The 14771-nt window shown below is 29.6% G+C and overlaps 1 protein-coding gene and 1 pseudogene across 2 annotated transcripts; one reads left to right on the top strand and one right to left on the bottom strand.

The window, feature by feature from the left end:
* The first annotated feature begins 1969 nt into the window (after window positions 1-1969).
* LOC149527238 (protein ANTAGONIST OF LIKE HETEROCHROMATIN PROTEIN 1-like) lies at window positions 1970-3364 on the top strand (annotated as a pseudogene).
* A 5681-nt stretch (window positions 3365-9045) lies between these two features.
* Window positions 9046-11393, bottom strand: LOC110415441 (Cysteine/Histidine-rich C1 domain family protein). Of its 2 annotated transcripts, XM_021427105.1 has the most exons (3): window positions 11036-11393; window positions 9363-9822; window positions 9046-9207 (listed from the first exon to the last, which is right to left on the bottom strand). In XM_021427105.1, exons 1-3 carry the CDS (start codon window positions 11382-11384, stop codon window positions 9204-9206), a joined length of 813 nt encoding a protein of 270 aa, XP_021282780.1. In that variant the 5' UTR covers window positions 11385-11393; the 3' UTR covers window positions 9046-9203. The 2 variants fall into 2 exon arrangements, with proteins under 2 accessions (XP_021282780.1, XP_021282779.1); XM_021427104.1 differs by having other exon boundaries at window positions 9046-9822.
* Between the last annotated feature and the right edge of the window lie 3378 nt (window positions 11394-14771).

The raw sequence follows: 14771 nt of genomic DNA, 5'->3' as shown, positions 1-14771 counted from the left end.
AGAGTGTAACTGAACAAATTATAATACTTTTTTTTACTACTCAGGATGTGTTTGTTTTGAAGTAAAAGTTTTTCTAAAAAATATTTTCCAAACATATAGGTACTTGGAAGACTGAAAACAAAATTCTAAAAAAAATATTTTACAAGTCAAGGGACAAAATACCCATTGACTGTGAAAATTGACTTATGCCTTTGAGGGGCGTAAGACAATTTCCTCAAGGCTCAAAAATCAAAGGCATAAGACAATTTCCTCAAGGCTCAAAAAATAGATTGTTGTTAAAAAAAAAAAGACTCTTGTCTTAAAACTTGAGTCCTTAGCTCTACCATCCCTTTTTCATTGTCCATCCCTCCTCATAGGATTCCTCCCTCGATGGTGGTAAAACTTCCTCCAATGGCAAATCTCTCTTCCTTCAACCAAGTATACTTTGCTCTCTTCCTTCCTTCTCAAATTGAAATTTCCTTGAGTTACATATAATTGAGCAAAATATGTTGGGGATTTGTGATTTTTGAGAACAATTAACCCAAAATCTTTTTTGGTTGGGTGGTTTTAGCTTTTCACTTTTTTTTTTGGAAGTGATCATTCATCATTAAAACTAAAGATGGTTGGTTGGGTTTTTAGATGGGTGAAATGGGTTGAGCTTTGATAATTTTTTGTAGGTATATAAGCCATCAGCACATGGTCCAAGTTTATCAATAGCCATTCTTTGCGATCACTACCATGCACTACGATTTTAATGAATACCCTTAGGTTCATATTGATAAATAGCTGTCTGAACTGTTTTTTTCCTCACACGATGGGACTTTTTTAGAGCTATAAGCGCTATAGAGATAAGTTATTTGTGTACATCGAGGATCCAGAGGGATCCAGTGGTTTTGTAATTTTAAATCATAAACATTGTATCTAGTTTTTCAGTCACTAAAAATTGTCTAGAGGTGCATTTTGCTTTTGCTTAAGACTTTTAGCTACTACTATCATTTTGTATATATTTTTCCATTATTGTTTCATTAGGTTCTTTTAAAAAAACAAAAGTTACTAGTGCTGTGAGGTTACAACAATAACTTCTAAACTCAGGTAATGTAAAACAGTAAAAGGAACAACATTTTGAAGCAAAACAATGAACGCTATAAATTCCCTTAATTTTATTGTGTTTTCGCATATCTAACCCCCTTGTTTGTACCTTTTACAAAATAAACCATACACAGGTTGCCCGCGAATTACCTAGGTGTATTCTTTGACAACACTGATTGATTCTAAATTTCTATGACTTGAAACCTATGTGCTCCAACATCAATTTCTTTTTAGAATTTTAAAAGGAGAGATCATGATAGGGTTTTGGATCTGGATCATTGGATTTGGTCAAACCTCAATTCATTTTTGATTCTACCTATTCGAATAATGTAAGAATTTGAGCTACTTTGATATTAAGTTCTGAAAAACTGACTAGTGTTATAGGTTAGTTTGAATGGTTAAGTTTTAAGTATTTAGAATTGGAAATGTTGTGAGGATAGTAGTTGCAGTTATTTATTATGAAATTGTTTTTATTAGTTTTAGGAATTAATTTTTTCCTATCTTTTCAAGTATATAATTATTTACCAAAATGTTTGTATTGTCAAATTCATACTCAAACTCAAGCTTCTCATCATCACTATGAGCATAAATAATTTTTTTTTGTATCATTTATGCAAAGAGGAATCAACAAGTTAGTTACAATTTTTTTTTTGTCATTTATGCATGTTATTTGGTGTCATGTTAGTATTAACAATACTTAAAGGTAATTGTTTGAGAAAGTAGTAATGTTAATTGGTGTATGTATGATCCATGACTTGTTTTCTATCCCCTGTTTTGTGGTGTAATTTCCAGGAGTTCTATTCAGTAATTTCTTATTTGGTGATTTCTTTATATATATATATATATGTGATATTATATTTATATCTTATAGATAGATAAAAAATCTTTGCACACAACAGTTATGGGTGCAGTTGCATCGGTATCAGCTTTCGAAGTTGTTTTTATTGAAAGATATAGCTCTAGGAACTATACCTTTGCACACAACAGTTTTGGGCGCAACTGCATCGGTATTAGCTTTCGGAGTTATTTTTATTGAAAGATATAGCTCTAGGCACTATATATCTAGTGAGCCTAGTGTCAATTGAGATCCGGGGAGAGAGTTGTACATTAATAGTATTTTATATAGAGGTGATATCAATTGTATGAACCAAATTAGGATGAGACCACTAGCCTTTTTTAAGTTGTGTGACATTCTTAGTAGGAATAATTTGTTACGATCAAGTAGATATGTGTCTGTGAGAGAACATGTGACTATATTTTTACATATAATTGGTCATAATGTAAGGTTGTGAGTGATTAGATTAAGTTATTTTAGATCAATTGAGACAGTTCATCGATACTTAGAATTGTCTTGAGAGCAATATTGAAATTATATAAAGATATGATTAGGCTGCTTGATGATTTTACTCCACTTGAGATAAAGAATAATCACAGATTTTATCCATGCTTTAAGGTAAGAATTAATGTTAGTTTTTTTTCTTTTTTCTTTGTATAAAAAAGATTTATAATTAAATAGTACAATAATAATAAGGTTATGTGGGAGTGTTAGATGGCACTCATGTTCATGCATTTGTGCCACTTGAGATTCAAAGAAGATTTTGTGATCGTAAAGAGGGAACCACACAAAATGTATTAGCTGCAATCAGTTTTAACTTGAAATTTACCTTTGTGGTTGTTGGTTGGGAAGGTAGTGTATATGATTCTCATATTTTGAGTGGTGCACTTTCAAGGCCAAGAGGATTTAGAATTCCGGAAGGTTAGATAATGAACTTTAAAAATTTAAGAATTGTATTTCATTTAATAACTAATTTATTTAGCAATAATATAATGTTGTAAACTTGTAGGCAAATATTATCTTACTGATGTTGGATATCGCATTCAAAATGGAATTATAAGTCCATATAACGGTGTTCGATATCATTTGAAAGAGTTTAGTAATGTTCATCTTGAAAATGAGAAAGAATTTTGTAATCTTCGCCATTCGTTATTGCGGCCAATTGTTGAATGAGTATTTGGGATTTTAAAGAAACGTTTTCACATGTTAGATTCTGAACCATTTTGGAATTATGACACACAAGTAGATATCATTTTATGTTGTTGTATCCTCCATAACCACATAATGAGAGTTAATCCTAGTGACTTACTTAATCAATTATCATTAGATGACAGAGAGGATGAAAGGATAAGAATTGTTCTAACAGCTCGTGAAGAAAGAGAAGCAGCTAAAGATTGGATGATCAAAAAAGATGAAATTGTACATACTATGTCAATTGATTATGAGGCTAGGATAATGTAATTTTTATTTTGTTTCATTTTCTATTTTATGTTTCAAACATTGACATGTTGCTAAGGTTTATATTATGTATGTTTTTACTTGTTCAATATTGTGGTATTGAACATTTAAGTTGTTATTAACGTTTTATGTACTTATTTCCTTCTTATTGGTTTACTATATATGTTTATGTATGATTATTTATTGTAATTTATTTATTTTTAATATAAATCATTATGGTAGAGATGGTAAAGCCAAATCAATTTCGATGGACAAAACCTGTGGAGCATATGTTACTTGAAATCCTTACTGATGAGGCTAAAAAAGGAAATAAGCCTTCCAATGTCTTTAATGCCTCATTGTACACTCGAGTGCTGCAAGCTATAAATGAAAAATTTAATGTTCAATGTGAGACAAACCATGTGGAGAATCATCTTAGGATAATGAAAAATACATGAAATATTATCCAAAAAATTTTAGCCAAGAGTGGATTTGGATGGGATGACAACCTTAAGATGATCATTGTAGATAGAAACGTGTATGAGGATGAAGTCACGATTTGTATATATTTTTCTTAATTCTTTTTTATTAAGTTTCATTATACACTTTTCATATTGTACATTAGAAAGTTAATTCTTTATATATATATATATATATATATAATTGCAAGCACATCCTAAGCATGAACATTTCATCAACAAGAAGATTGACATGTTTAATGAAATGGCATTAGTTGTTGGATAAGATATGGCAACTAGGAGCTTCGCCAAATCATTTGCTGATATATATTTTTAGACTAATACTGAAGCTAATGCAATGCCTGATGACTTGGACAAGGATGTTGATGAAGAAGTGAGAGGGAGGCAGTCATTTTCATCAATGGAAACTTCATTACCATGATTTGGAAGCAAAAGATCGTGCAGTCAATTTTTTGAAGATGATAGCATAATAATCATGTTAGAAAAATTGGAAGAGATTGCGTCTGCTATCAAAAGGCTAAGTGATGACAAAATTGATGATGGTCTTCTTTATGCTCAAGTGATGAACATGGATGGATATGATGAGCACTTTCTTATCTCTGCATTTGCTTATTTAATGGAGTATGAGAAGCTAGCAAGGGCATTTATGGTCAGGAGCAACAATCTAAAAGGAGTTTGGCTAGACAAATTCATGTTTCACGGGATTAACGATTAGATTTTATGATTTGCAGGATATTTGTTGAATATTTGTAAGAAGCTCAATTATATATGTAGGAACCATAATGTAGGATGACTAATTATATTCCTAGTAAGGTTTATGAAGGATGATTAATTATATTACTAGTAAGTTTATGTAGAATGATCAATTATATTACTAGTAGGTTTTATTATTTTGGATAATATTTGTAAGATGTTTGTTAGATATTTTTCAGATGGTTTTAATTATATATGCAATACGAATTTGTAAGATGATTAATGATATGTGTTATTATTAATGTAGAATGTTTTTATTTTGCAAGATTATTAATTTGATAGATGCATAGATTTTTAGGTATTTTATTATTATATCATATTTTTTATATTGAAAATTAAATTTTAGAGGTTATATACAATTAATGAATATTAATATTTTCAAACTTCTAAGATGTTAGAGAATTGGTATTTATATAATTTATAAAATTTTAGTGATGGGGAAAATATTTTCAAAAAAATGTTCCAAATAACCAAAAATATTTTCGACAATTTATCCAAATAACAGAAAATATTAAATTTTTCTGTAAAATATTTTACACAAAATTTTTTTTCCCTCATTAGCTTATTTTACTGTTACCAAACGGAGCCTCAGTTTTCTCTTAATTTTTTTCTCTTGTTTATTCTCATAAATTTTAGATGATAAGATAAATTGCAAATGAGGTATTCCAGAAATTTCAAATTTTATGTGTTTAAGAAGAAATATATTTTTGGTTGTTGGATGAAGTAAAAAACTTTGAAAACACTCATTTTGGAAATTTTATGAGATTTGTGTACCTTTATATGGCTATCATAAAAAAATATATATTGACATGTAAGTAAACAAGCTCATATTTTGAATTTAGTTGATTTTTATTCATTTGGTTGTCAAGGATTTCTTTTTATATTATTAATAAATTTAAGAAATGAGATTGACACAGCAATTAGCCTTGTCAAATAGATAAACCAGTATAAATGTCATTTCACCTAAAAGTGAACCTCTCACAAAATAATTAGCTCTTGAATTTGGGCTTTATAGTTGATTTCCTCCCTTAAGCAATATCATTGCTAAGTGTTGGGTTTATAGTTATAGATTGCTATTTGATCCATGAGGAAGAGATTTAATTAAGCATGACATGAAGTGAGTCTTAAATTACAATAGCAATATCCATCTTAAAAGATAAGGGTAATTTTTTAATATTTTTTTATGTCAATAACTTTTGAGTTATGCTATTTAATTTATTACTTTTGTTCTAAATATTTTTATCCATTGACATGGTTTTGGATGAATTTAAATTATAATCAAACTAATAAGTTATTATTATATCATAAAACAAAAAGTGTTAGGATTAATAATATTTTTCATAATTTTTTTAGTACGATAAATTCTAAATTAATTAGTGGACCATATCTGGCTTTTCTGAAAAAAAAAGAGTGAATTATAACTTTTGTTTGGAATAATAATTAATTTAAGTAAGGTGATATGAATAAATAATTAATGCCATTTATTTGGCTAAAAATAGATTTTTGCTTGGCAATGGGGTAATTTGGTAATTTCATAACTTTTAGGGCTTCCTTTCTGAATGCCAAGTGTCAAGCAAGGCTTAGTTATAGATGACATATATTTATTTAATTTATTAAAAGTTAATATAAAATTATTTTTATTATTTTAATGATAATAGTATATTATGTAAAAAGATGATTGGCTAGATTTTAGCTTTAAATTTTAAAAATATAGCTTGGTCACACCATTCCATCTCGGCCCAAATTACGGGCCTAGGCCAGTGGGCTCGGTTTGGCTCATGCCATGCTTGAGCATAAGGTTTAGGCTTTAGCCTGGCTCAATTAGATTATTTTATCTATCTTTTTTTTATGTCCCAAAACTATATCCCCTTTTTTCCTGACTTTCTTTCTTTCTTTTTTTGTTAACTTTTTGGTATTAAAAATCATGGTACGTCAATTAAAATAAAAATAATTTAAGATTTTAATATAAAATATACTGAAGTCAAAGGTTTTTATTTTTGTAAAAACTTTATTAAAGTCAAATAGGTACAAGCAAAATGGAACGAAAGAAATAATATATTTTTATTTAATTTCAATACTAAAATATATTTTGAAAAAATTAAAAAATTAAAATGAAATAAATTAAATATTTTAATAATAAAACAAATTAAACTTGGCTTTTTAAAAAGAGAGGTCTAACCCAATCCATGGATATCTCTAATAGTTTCAAAGGCACAATGTAAAAGTTAGAATATGAGACTCTATCTTAAAATTTTCGTGTTTGAATTTTGAGATAAAATTTATAAGATGAGAAAAAAAATTATGTTTCATTGTGTAACACAAAAAATTCTTATATGCTTGTAAAAGAAATCAAAAAATTTAATGTCGGCAGTTAAATGAAGGCCTTTGATTGGGCCTCAGAATGAGTTCAACATTCACAAGGAAGGCCTAGGAACATTAGCAATAAAACCCTAATTCTACATAATGGAAATGGAATTGCCCAAATACTCTTTTGAGTAGTGATTTTTTAATTGTTGATCCAAATTTAGAGTATAAAAAATCATATAAAAACCTCTCTTGGCCAATATGATAAATTCTAAATTAAGTTGAGATGTTGAATAAATAAGAGAAAAATACACAATTGATTTGAGAATTCTATATCCATACAAATCATAAACCATGTCAAAAGGGAGTAAAATGATACATGGCCCAAAGCCCCTAGCCAGATTCTTGAATTAGTTAAAAGGAAATATGTAGCAATAGAAATTTGATAGTGAAGCGACCGAAGTAATTACTTGAAGAAGAATTATTAGACCAAAAAATGCAAAATAGAAACTTGAATAAGAATTTGTGTGGAGAAACAAGTCCATGAGAAAGCATTTAAATCTGTCTCTTAGTCAAATCTTATAGAAGAAAGTTTTTTTTTTTTGGAGTAGTTATAAAAGAAAGTTTTAATAACAAAAGATTCTCTAAATTATATCAGTTTATCACTTGAGCCCCTAGCCTTCTATTGTAAAAAAAAAAAAAAATTGTACCTAAAAAACTTCTACTCTTTTATTGTATCCACATAAACCTTTAATTTGTAACAAAAAATCAATGATAGTTAGAATCAATGCTAGTTGGAATTGTCAATTCATTTGGCATAAGATGTTACATCTATGATATGGTCACGTGATAGTTCAAGTAAATTTTTTAAAATTTTCTTTCACACTTGTCACGCCATTAAGACACGTGAATAGAAAATGCTAGTTAGTTTTAAGTCTAAAGAAGGTTGATTTTTCATTACCGATTAAGGTCTTGTATGAGGATAATAAAAAAATAGAATATTTGGAGTACAAATTAAAGGATAAGAATTTTTTTGGTACAATAAAAATAAAGGGACTCAATTGTATAAATTGACATAAGTCAGGGAATTTTTTTGTTACTTAAACCAAAAAAATATTATTTACTTGGTCCAATGTGTTGCGGGGAAAAATGCTAACATGGTAAGATATTATTGAATGGCTTATAATACTGACGTGATTGGAAGAATTTATCTAGTAATTTCTCCTAAATTCAATCTCTTTAAAATTTGTTATTTATTCTTCTTTATCTAATGTTATTTATTCTTCTTTATCTAATGAAGGTATCAGTTGCTGGTCCCTCTTGCCCTTGGTGTAGGTATGTAGGATGATGGACGGGGTGTTAGTTCAAGGAATTGCTAGCTCTTTGTTTTGTTGGTGGTGTCCGCTTCTGTTCTGGACTCTTCTTCGCCTCTGGCACTGTTGAGTCTTTGTGGAATGCCTCCTTGGTGTTTCTCATGTCTGGAAGAATGGATCCGGGGCTATAGGAGGGTTCTCTGATGAGCTAAGGAAGGGCGTTTTGCTGTGTGCCTCTCAAAAGTAGGCAATAAGGAGGATGAGTCTGGTGAGTTTTTCCATATCCAGCGTCTTGATTTTGCTGTCCTCTTGTGGAAGAAGTTCGATTTTTCGTGCATCTTGATCCAAGGGGTTTTATATATGGCATGTATTTGATACCCGCTTGTGCTGTTGAGGAGCTGCTCTCGCCCAAGCTTTTGGTTGTTTCTAATAGTCATCTTTTTGATCTGTTCGTAATGTTGGGTTTCCTGTCCTAGGCTGGGGATCTTGGGTTTGTTTTGTCTTTCTTGAAGGATTGTACGGAGGCTGTTTTTTCGACCTTTTTAACTAAGTAGGTGAATCTTCATGGGTGGTTTTGGGTACATTTTCCACTTTCAGGCCCTTTCTTGATCAAAGGGCGCTGCATTGTTGGTGCATAAGTGGTTGATGATTTATGCTGCTAATATGTTTTGAGTGGCAACAATCTTTTGTAATTGTACAGTTTCTCAAAGTCTTTACCATCTCTTTGTGTCATGAAAAGTCTTTTGCAGATCATGCTAGAGACTTGATGATGGCAAAATGGTAAAGAAGGCTAATGAAAGCAACACTGTGCAAAAAAAAAAAAATTCTTGAGAGTCAAAACTCAGAGACCACAAGCAACAATTAATTTCTTAATTATATTGGATATAGAAAATTATTTACAGAAAACCATACTGGAAATTAATTGTAATAATTCTTCACAGAATCAATGAGAGATCTATGTATACCGATTGCTGCAACACTTCCCCATCTTCAACCTATACCCTAGGGCTCCCATCAACTGTTAAACAAACAAAACATGAAAGATAGATCATCCAAATACTCCAAACAACAAATCACAGCAAAGATCAAGCTATAGTTGTGAAAGCAAAGTTAATTAATTAATAGCTTAAGAAGAAATGCTTTTATGTAGTTCTAGCTGATCTAGTGTGGCACCTTCCTCTAACAGCAGATTGAATGAGCACCTGCCCAACACCTTCTCCAATCCCTTCAATCAGCCCTCCGATGAAATCAATCATCACTCTAGAAGCGACCTTAGCTGCAGCCCCTAGCATGCTGGGCTTCTCCGTGCCTTTGATGCCATTGGCTTGAAGTCCATTCACCATGTTCTTAGCGCAAACTGCATGGAGATGATAATTGCAGACGGTGCAATGGTACACCCTCCCCGATCTCCGCCTGTTGCACTCGCCGCAGACGAAGCCAGGGTCCCCGTTGGAAGAGTACTGGGACACGGGCAAGAGCCTTAGAGTGTGTGGGTGGACTGAGATGTTGATTTCGGTGGACAACATTGCACAGCATGGGTGCATCTGGAAACTGCAGACAGTGCATTTGAAAACGCATCCTTTGGTGGTTTTGGCGCAGACATCGCACCTCGATTTTAATATTCCGCTTTTAACTAAAAAATCGAATATTTATTGCAAAGCAAAGTTATTATTGACTCCTTCATAAAGTTATAATCAACATCAAGATATATGAACAAAAAATATAAATTAACTGCTTGTCAGCCCTCCCATGTCAATTTTTTTCAGTTGATTTTTTCTGATTCTTTTGACAAGGAGAAATTAATTAGCATGCATGTTTTATTTTATAATGTAGATTCACATTTGTTTTCTTTTTAATGTTTCATTTTCTTCTAGTTTTTTATTATAAAAAAAAATTGTCAAACTGAGTGTTATAAATTTGATTGATGTGTGGACTGTATGCATCATTTTTCTCCAATTTGAAAGAAAAATGCATATTTGGTGATACCAACTTTAATTAAGGATGATTCTGATAAATCATAGAAACAAAATTTAATATCTTTTATGGCTGACTTCGCTGAACCAAAGCTTTTCAATTAAGCAGGATAACTAATATCTTCATTGTTGGCTGAAAAAAGAAGAAGAAGATGAAATTAATTATAAAAGAATTATTAAAGGAAAACTGAAAAAAAATAGCTTCTGTTGTTTGATGAAAATGGAGCATCTTACCATTGTCGATATACGCTATGATTGGAATTTCTTTTAATTTTTTGGTTCAAAGTCTTTGGAATCTTTGGGGACGATGTACATAGCCTTTAATTACTAGCTATTGTATTTTTTTTTTCTTTGGCCTATTCTCTTCAACCTTCATTGGACGTAAGTGATCATTTGAAGTACTCTAAAGCTTATTTGGATATCTCTCTGTAAATGGCTGAGTGCAAAGCTTGGAAAATTTAGTTATTTTCTTAATGGAAATACCAGGAATCTGGTTTGGAAATTTAGAGGTTGTAGAGCCTTGGAGTTTGCTTTTCTTTGAAAATAGAAAACAATTGTGACATTGAAGTTCATTATGGGTATCTAATATGGCAGCAAACAAAAAATATTTAACTCTGAATTATTTGAATTTGAAATATTAAATTTTTGCTTTTAAAATTTGTATTATTTATAAAAACAAATCATTACTCTGTCTTTTTATTTTCGAATTCAAATTATTCAACACATTCTATATATATATATATATATATATATTAGGTTTTCTAGAAATTATATATTCCCGCAACGAAGGGTGCGCGGGCTATATAGTAGTATTATTATATACTTACAACTGACGAAGAAAGGGGAAGAAAAAGACAGAGGAATAGTAGTTACCAGGTTTTGGAAAGAAAATGATCTTGTGTACGGGATGGATGGGATGCCTCTTAAGAGCTGGAGGAGCTAAGGCGCAGAAGTCATGAAGCTGATAGTCACAATCGGAGCATGTGAAGCGCTTGCCTGCGCCGTACTCCTTACAGGCCGAGCAGGTGAAGAGGTCAGGAAGGTTAGTTTGGGAGATGGGGTGCTGCGGGTGGGCGAAATGGAAGATTTCTTCTCCCAGCTGGGGAGCCCGAGGGGAGGTGGGGAATTCCACCTGATGAGGAGACGGTTGGTCCATGGAAGGGGACTTGTATTTTGAGGTACATGAATTGGTCTTCTTCAAGGATTTGCTGCTCATCATCATCCCTCTTTATGCTCGTCTAGTGCTGTAATTTGCAATGACTGATGGCGAATATTTATGCTGAAAAAAGTTGGCACTATTGGGGCTTGAAAAAGAGGAAGGGGCGGTTTATAAGTTATTCACAAATGGGAGATTTATTATTACTTTTTATATAATTATTAATTATTCACTATAGTTTGTTTTGTTCCATTACATGTAAAGCAGAATTCAATAATAATAAATAGAAGAAATTATGAAAAATAACTTTTTTTAATAAGAATATTTTAAAAATAATCATCAAAATAAATTTAACAGTTTTTAATCATATTTAGTGATGATTTGATAAAAATACTCTTGAAACTATTTTATATAAATTAAATCATTAATCATAATTTCTCTCAATTTGTGCTTCCGATTTCTTTTTTTCACCATCCCATTCTCTCTAATTTTATCGATTTCTCTCTTTGACATTTGTCTGCTATGCTTTCGATTTCTTTCTCCCATGTTTTCAAATTTTTCTTTCCTACACTTTCAAGACACCAAGCGATAGTTTTGATGTGCTTGGGTGGATGGTTATTTAAAAATTTTAATTTTTAGATATTTTGGATAAAACTAAAATAGTGAAAATAATCACAGATATTTAAAATAACTTTTAATTAAATCAATTTGAGACCTAAACACTAATTAACTCAAAAATTTGAAATTTATAAACTTACGTTTTCAAAAGAAATTTGTTTTTCGATTTTTAGTTGAAATAGATGTTTTAGATAAGAAAATTTGTATTTTGATTTATGAAAACATGTTAGAAACACTTCAATTGGTACCAAATTATCCAAAAAATTTAAAAAAAATGAAGAGAGTTGAAAGGATTTGAAGTTTTGGTTCGTAAGTAATAAAAGTATTTTAGGTATTAAAGTGTAATAAAATGTTTTTGAATATGTCGTGTAATAATAGTATTTTTTCAACATAGCGTGTAACAACAATTTTTTTTATCAATATTACGTATAACAACCTTTTTTAACCAAGACATGTAACATGTTTTTATATATGATGTGTAACATGTATTTGTACATAGCGTGTAATAACAATATTTTTTTTCAACTTGACGTGTAATAACCTAACCATGGCATGTAACATATTTTTGTACATGTCATATAATAATAGTATTTTTTTTCAACATGACGTATAAGAACCTAATCATAGCATGCCACATGTTTTTGTATATGATATGTAACATCATGGCATGTAATTTCATTAATAGTAATTTTGTTCAACTTGGCTAAAATTAATTAAAATTATAAAGAGAGTTATTTTTAAAAATATTTTATTTTTAAAGATTTTTTTTTAAAAATACCCCATAATAATATCTACATATTGGTTTTATTCAAGATTACGTTGTTAATTGATTAATACAGATCAATGAGTACAGTTATTCATCATGTTTCACACTTCTAAGTCCAAAAAGTTTAATAATAATAATAATTAACGAAAATATTTAATTATTTCATGGTAAAATTAATTAATTAAGTTTTATACTCTAGTATAATTTTATGTATATTAATATTTTGCTTAATAAACCATAAAAAATGAATGTTGTCCTTTATATAACCTCATATACATTATAAATATTAGTTTTACATTTGAAAAGTTGTTATAGGAGAACTAGTATATCAAATTAATATAAACAATTATTTAATTTTCTTTTTTCAATTAAAACTAGATAACGAACCATTCAAAATAAAACTAATTAATGTAGTTGTTTCAGAAATGATCCCTGTACCAAAATTTTCTGTGCTATAAGGAGAAATAATAATATTTGATTTTCAGACGTAAAAGAAGAAAAAGTATATAAAGGAACAAAAAAAAAAAACAGATAAGGTTGTTTTTGATGGGGTTCCTATTATTTCCTTTTCAAGTATTCATATTTTCACTTGACGATTAGGTAATTTATAATAGTTTTATGTGTGGCTTAAAATTTAATATTGAAAGTTACTATTGTCATCTTACCAAAGGATAATCTTTCCTTAATTTGGAATCATTTTTGGTGTTATATATATATATATATATATATATATATGTACATCTGCAATTACTAGATTAATTTGTAAACAATATTTTCACACATATAATTGTGTGGCATAGATTGCATTTTATCCTTGTTGCATCCCACCACAAATACGATTAAGAACTAAAAATAGCTTTTGAAGTTACTAGATCAATTATATGATACCAATTAAAATGTACCTGCAGTTAATTTTCTTAGGATTTTAAATTCAAACTATAGGTTTTTTTTTTAATTTGGGGAAGGGGGATTCGAACCCTGCTCTTCAGATAAGTGGATAATGTATCAATTAGTTGTTCTGACACCACTTCAAACCTTTACTTTAAAGTTTTAAATCTAAACTATGATTTTTCTGATACTAATTTAAAACTTTATTTCCAATGTTCTAGACTTAAAAATCTTGAAACTCATGGTTTTTAGAAAACTCAATTTCTCAAACACAACTACAATCAATTATATAGATATAATTCGATCAAACTACTTATAGTCTATAATATATTATCAAATGAGAATGTTTAGGATTTAAATCGTACGAATTATAAATTTGAATGGTATGATTACACAAATTTGAAAAAACACATAGGACTTAACATGCAATCATAATTAATTCATGTAATCAAAAATACCATCAGTTAAGCTTCTTAAGATTTGAAATCTAAATTATGGTTGTTTTGATACCAATTAAAAACTTTACGTATAGCAAATTATACTTGTCTACGATACGATCTGCCATAATAAAAATTTAAAATATACAAAAAGGTATATGATTTATTAGTGAAAATAACATGATCGTCGGTCTAGCTGCCAAAACTCCATGCATTAAAATCTTCCTCTCATTTTCTACAACTCCCTAATAGGTGAAAAACTTAATCTGTCATATAGGAGAAAAAACCTAACATTTCTTTTTGTTTAGTGAATCCCTAGTCTTATCCATCATAAAGTTTTTGAAGTTTCCTACACAAGTCTACAATATTAAGTCCACATAAACTATATCTTTCAAAAAAAAAAAAAAGATTCCACATAGACTATGATTATAATGTTATCTCAGTATTTAGACCACATTAACATAACCTGAATTTAACAAAATATAAAAATAAATAATGTAAATCTACACTTCAGTTATACAAAAAAAATTTAACAAATTCAAACCAAATGCAAGAAAATTATTGGTAAATAAATATATTATTATAATATAGAATAACATCAAAATTTGAATTAGTGTTATAATTTTTTATTTTTCAAAAAGAAAAGTTAGGTGTTGTTTCTTAGAAAGCTAACAGAAGAATATGTATAGAGGGCCCAAAAACAGTTCTGATTCTTGATGAAAATGACAAATTCCCAGAAATTGA

The sequence above is a fragment of the Theobroma umbraticum genome, unplaced genomic scaffold (genome assembly GCF_002168275.2).
Source record: "Theobroma umbraticum cultivar Fairchild unplaced genomic scaffold, ASM216827v3 scaffold_147.0, whole genome shotgun sequence".
Lineage (NCBI taxonomy): Eukaryota > Viridiplantae > Streptophyta > Magnoliopsida > Malvales > Malvaceae > Theobroma > Theobroma umbraticum.
The sequence above is the reverse complement of the archived record's forward strand: the minus strand, read 5'-3'. Positions and strand labels throughout refer to the sequence as shown.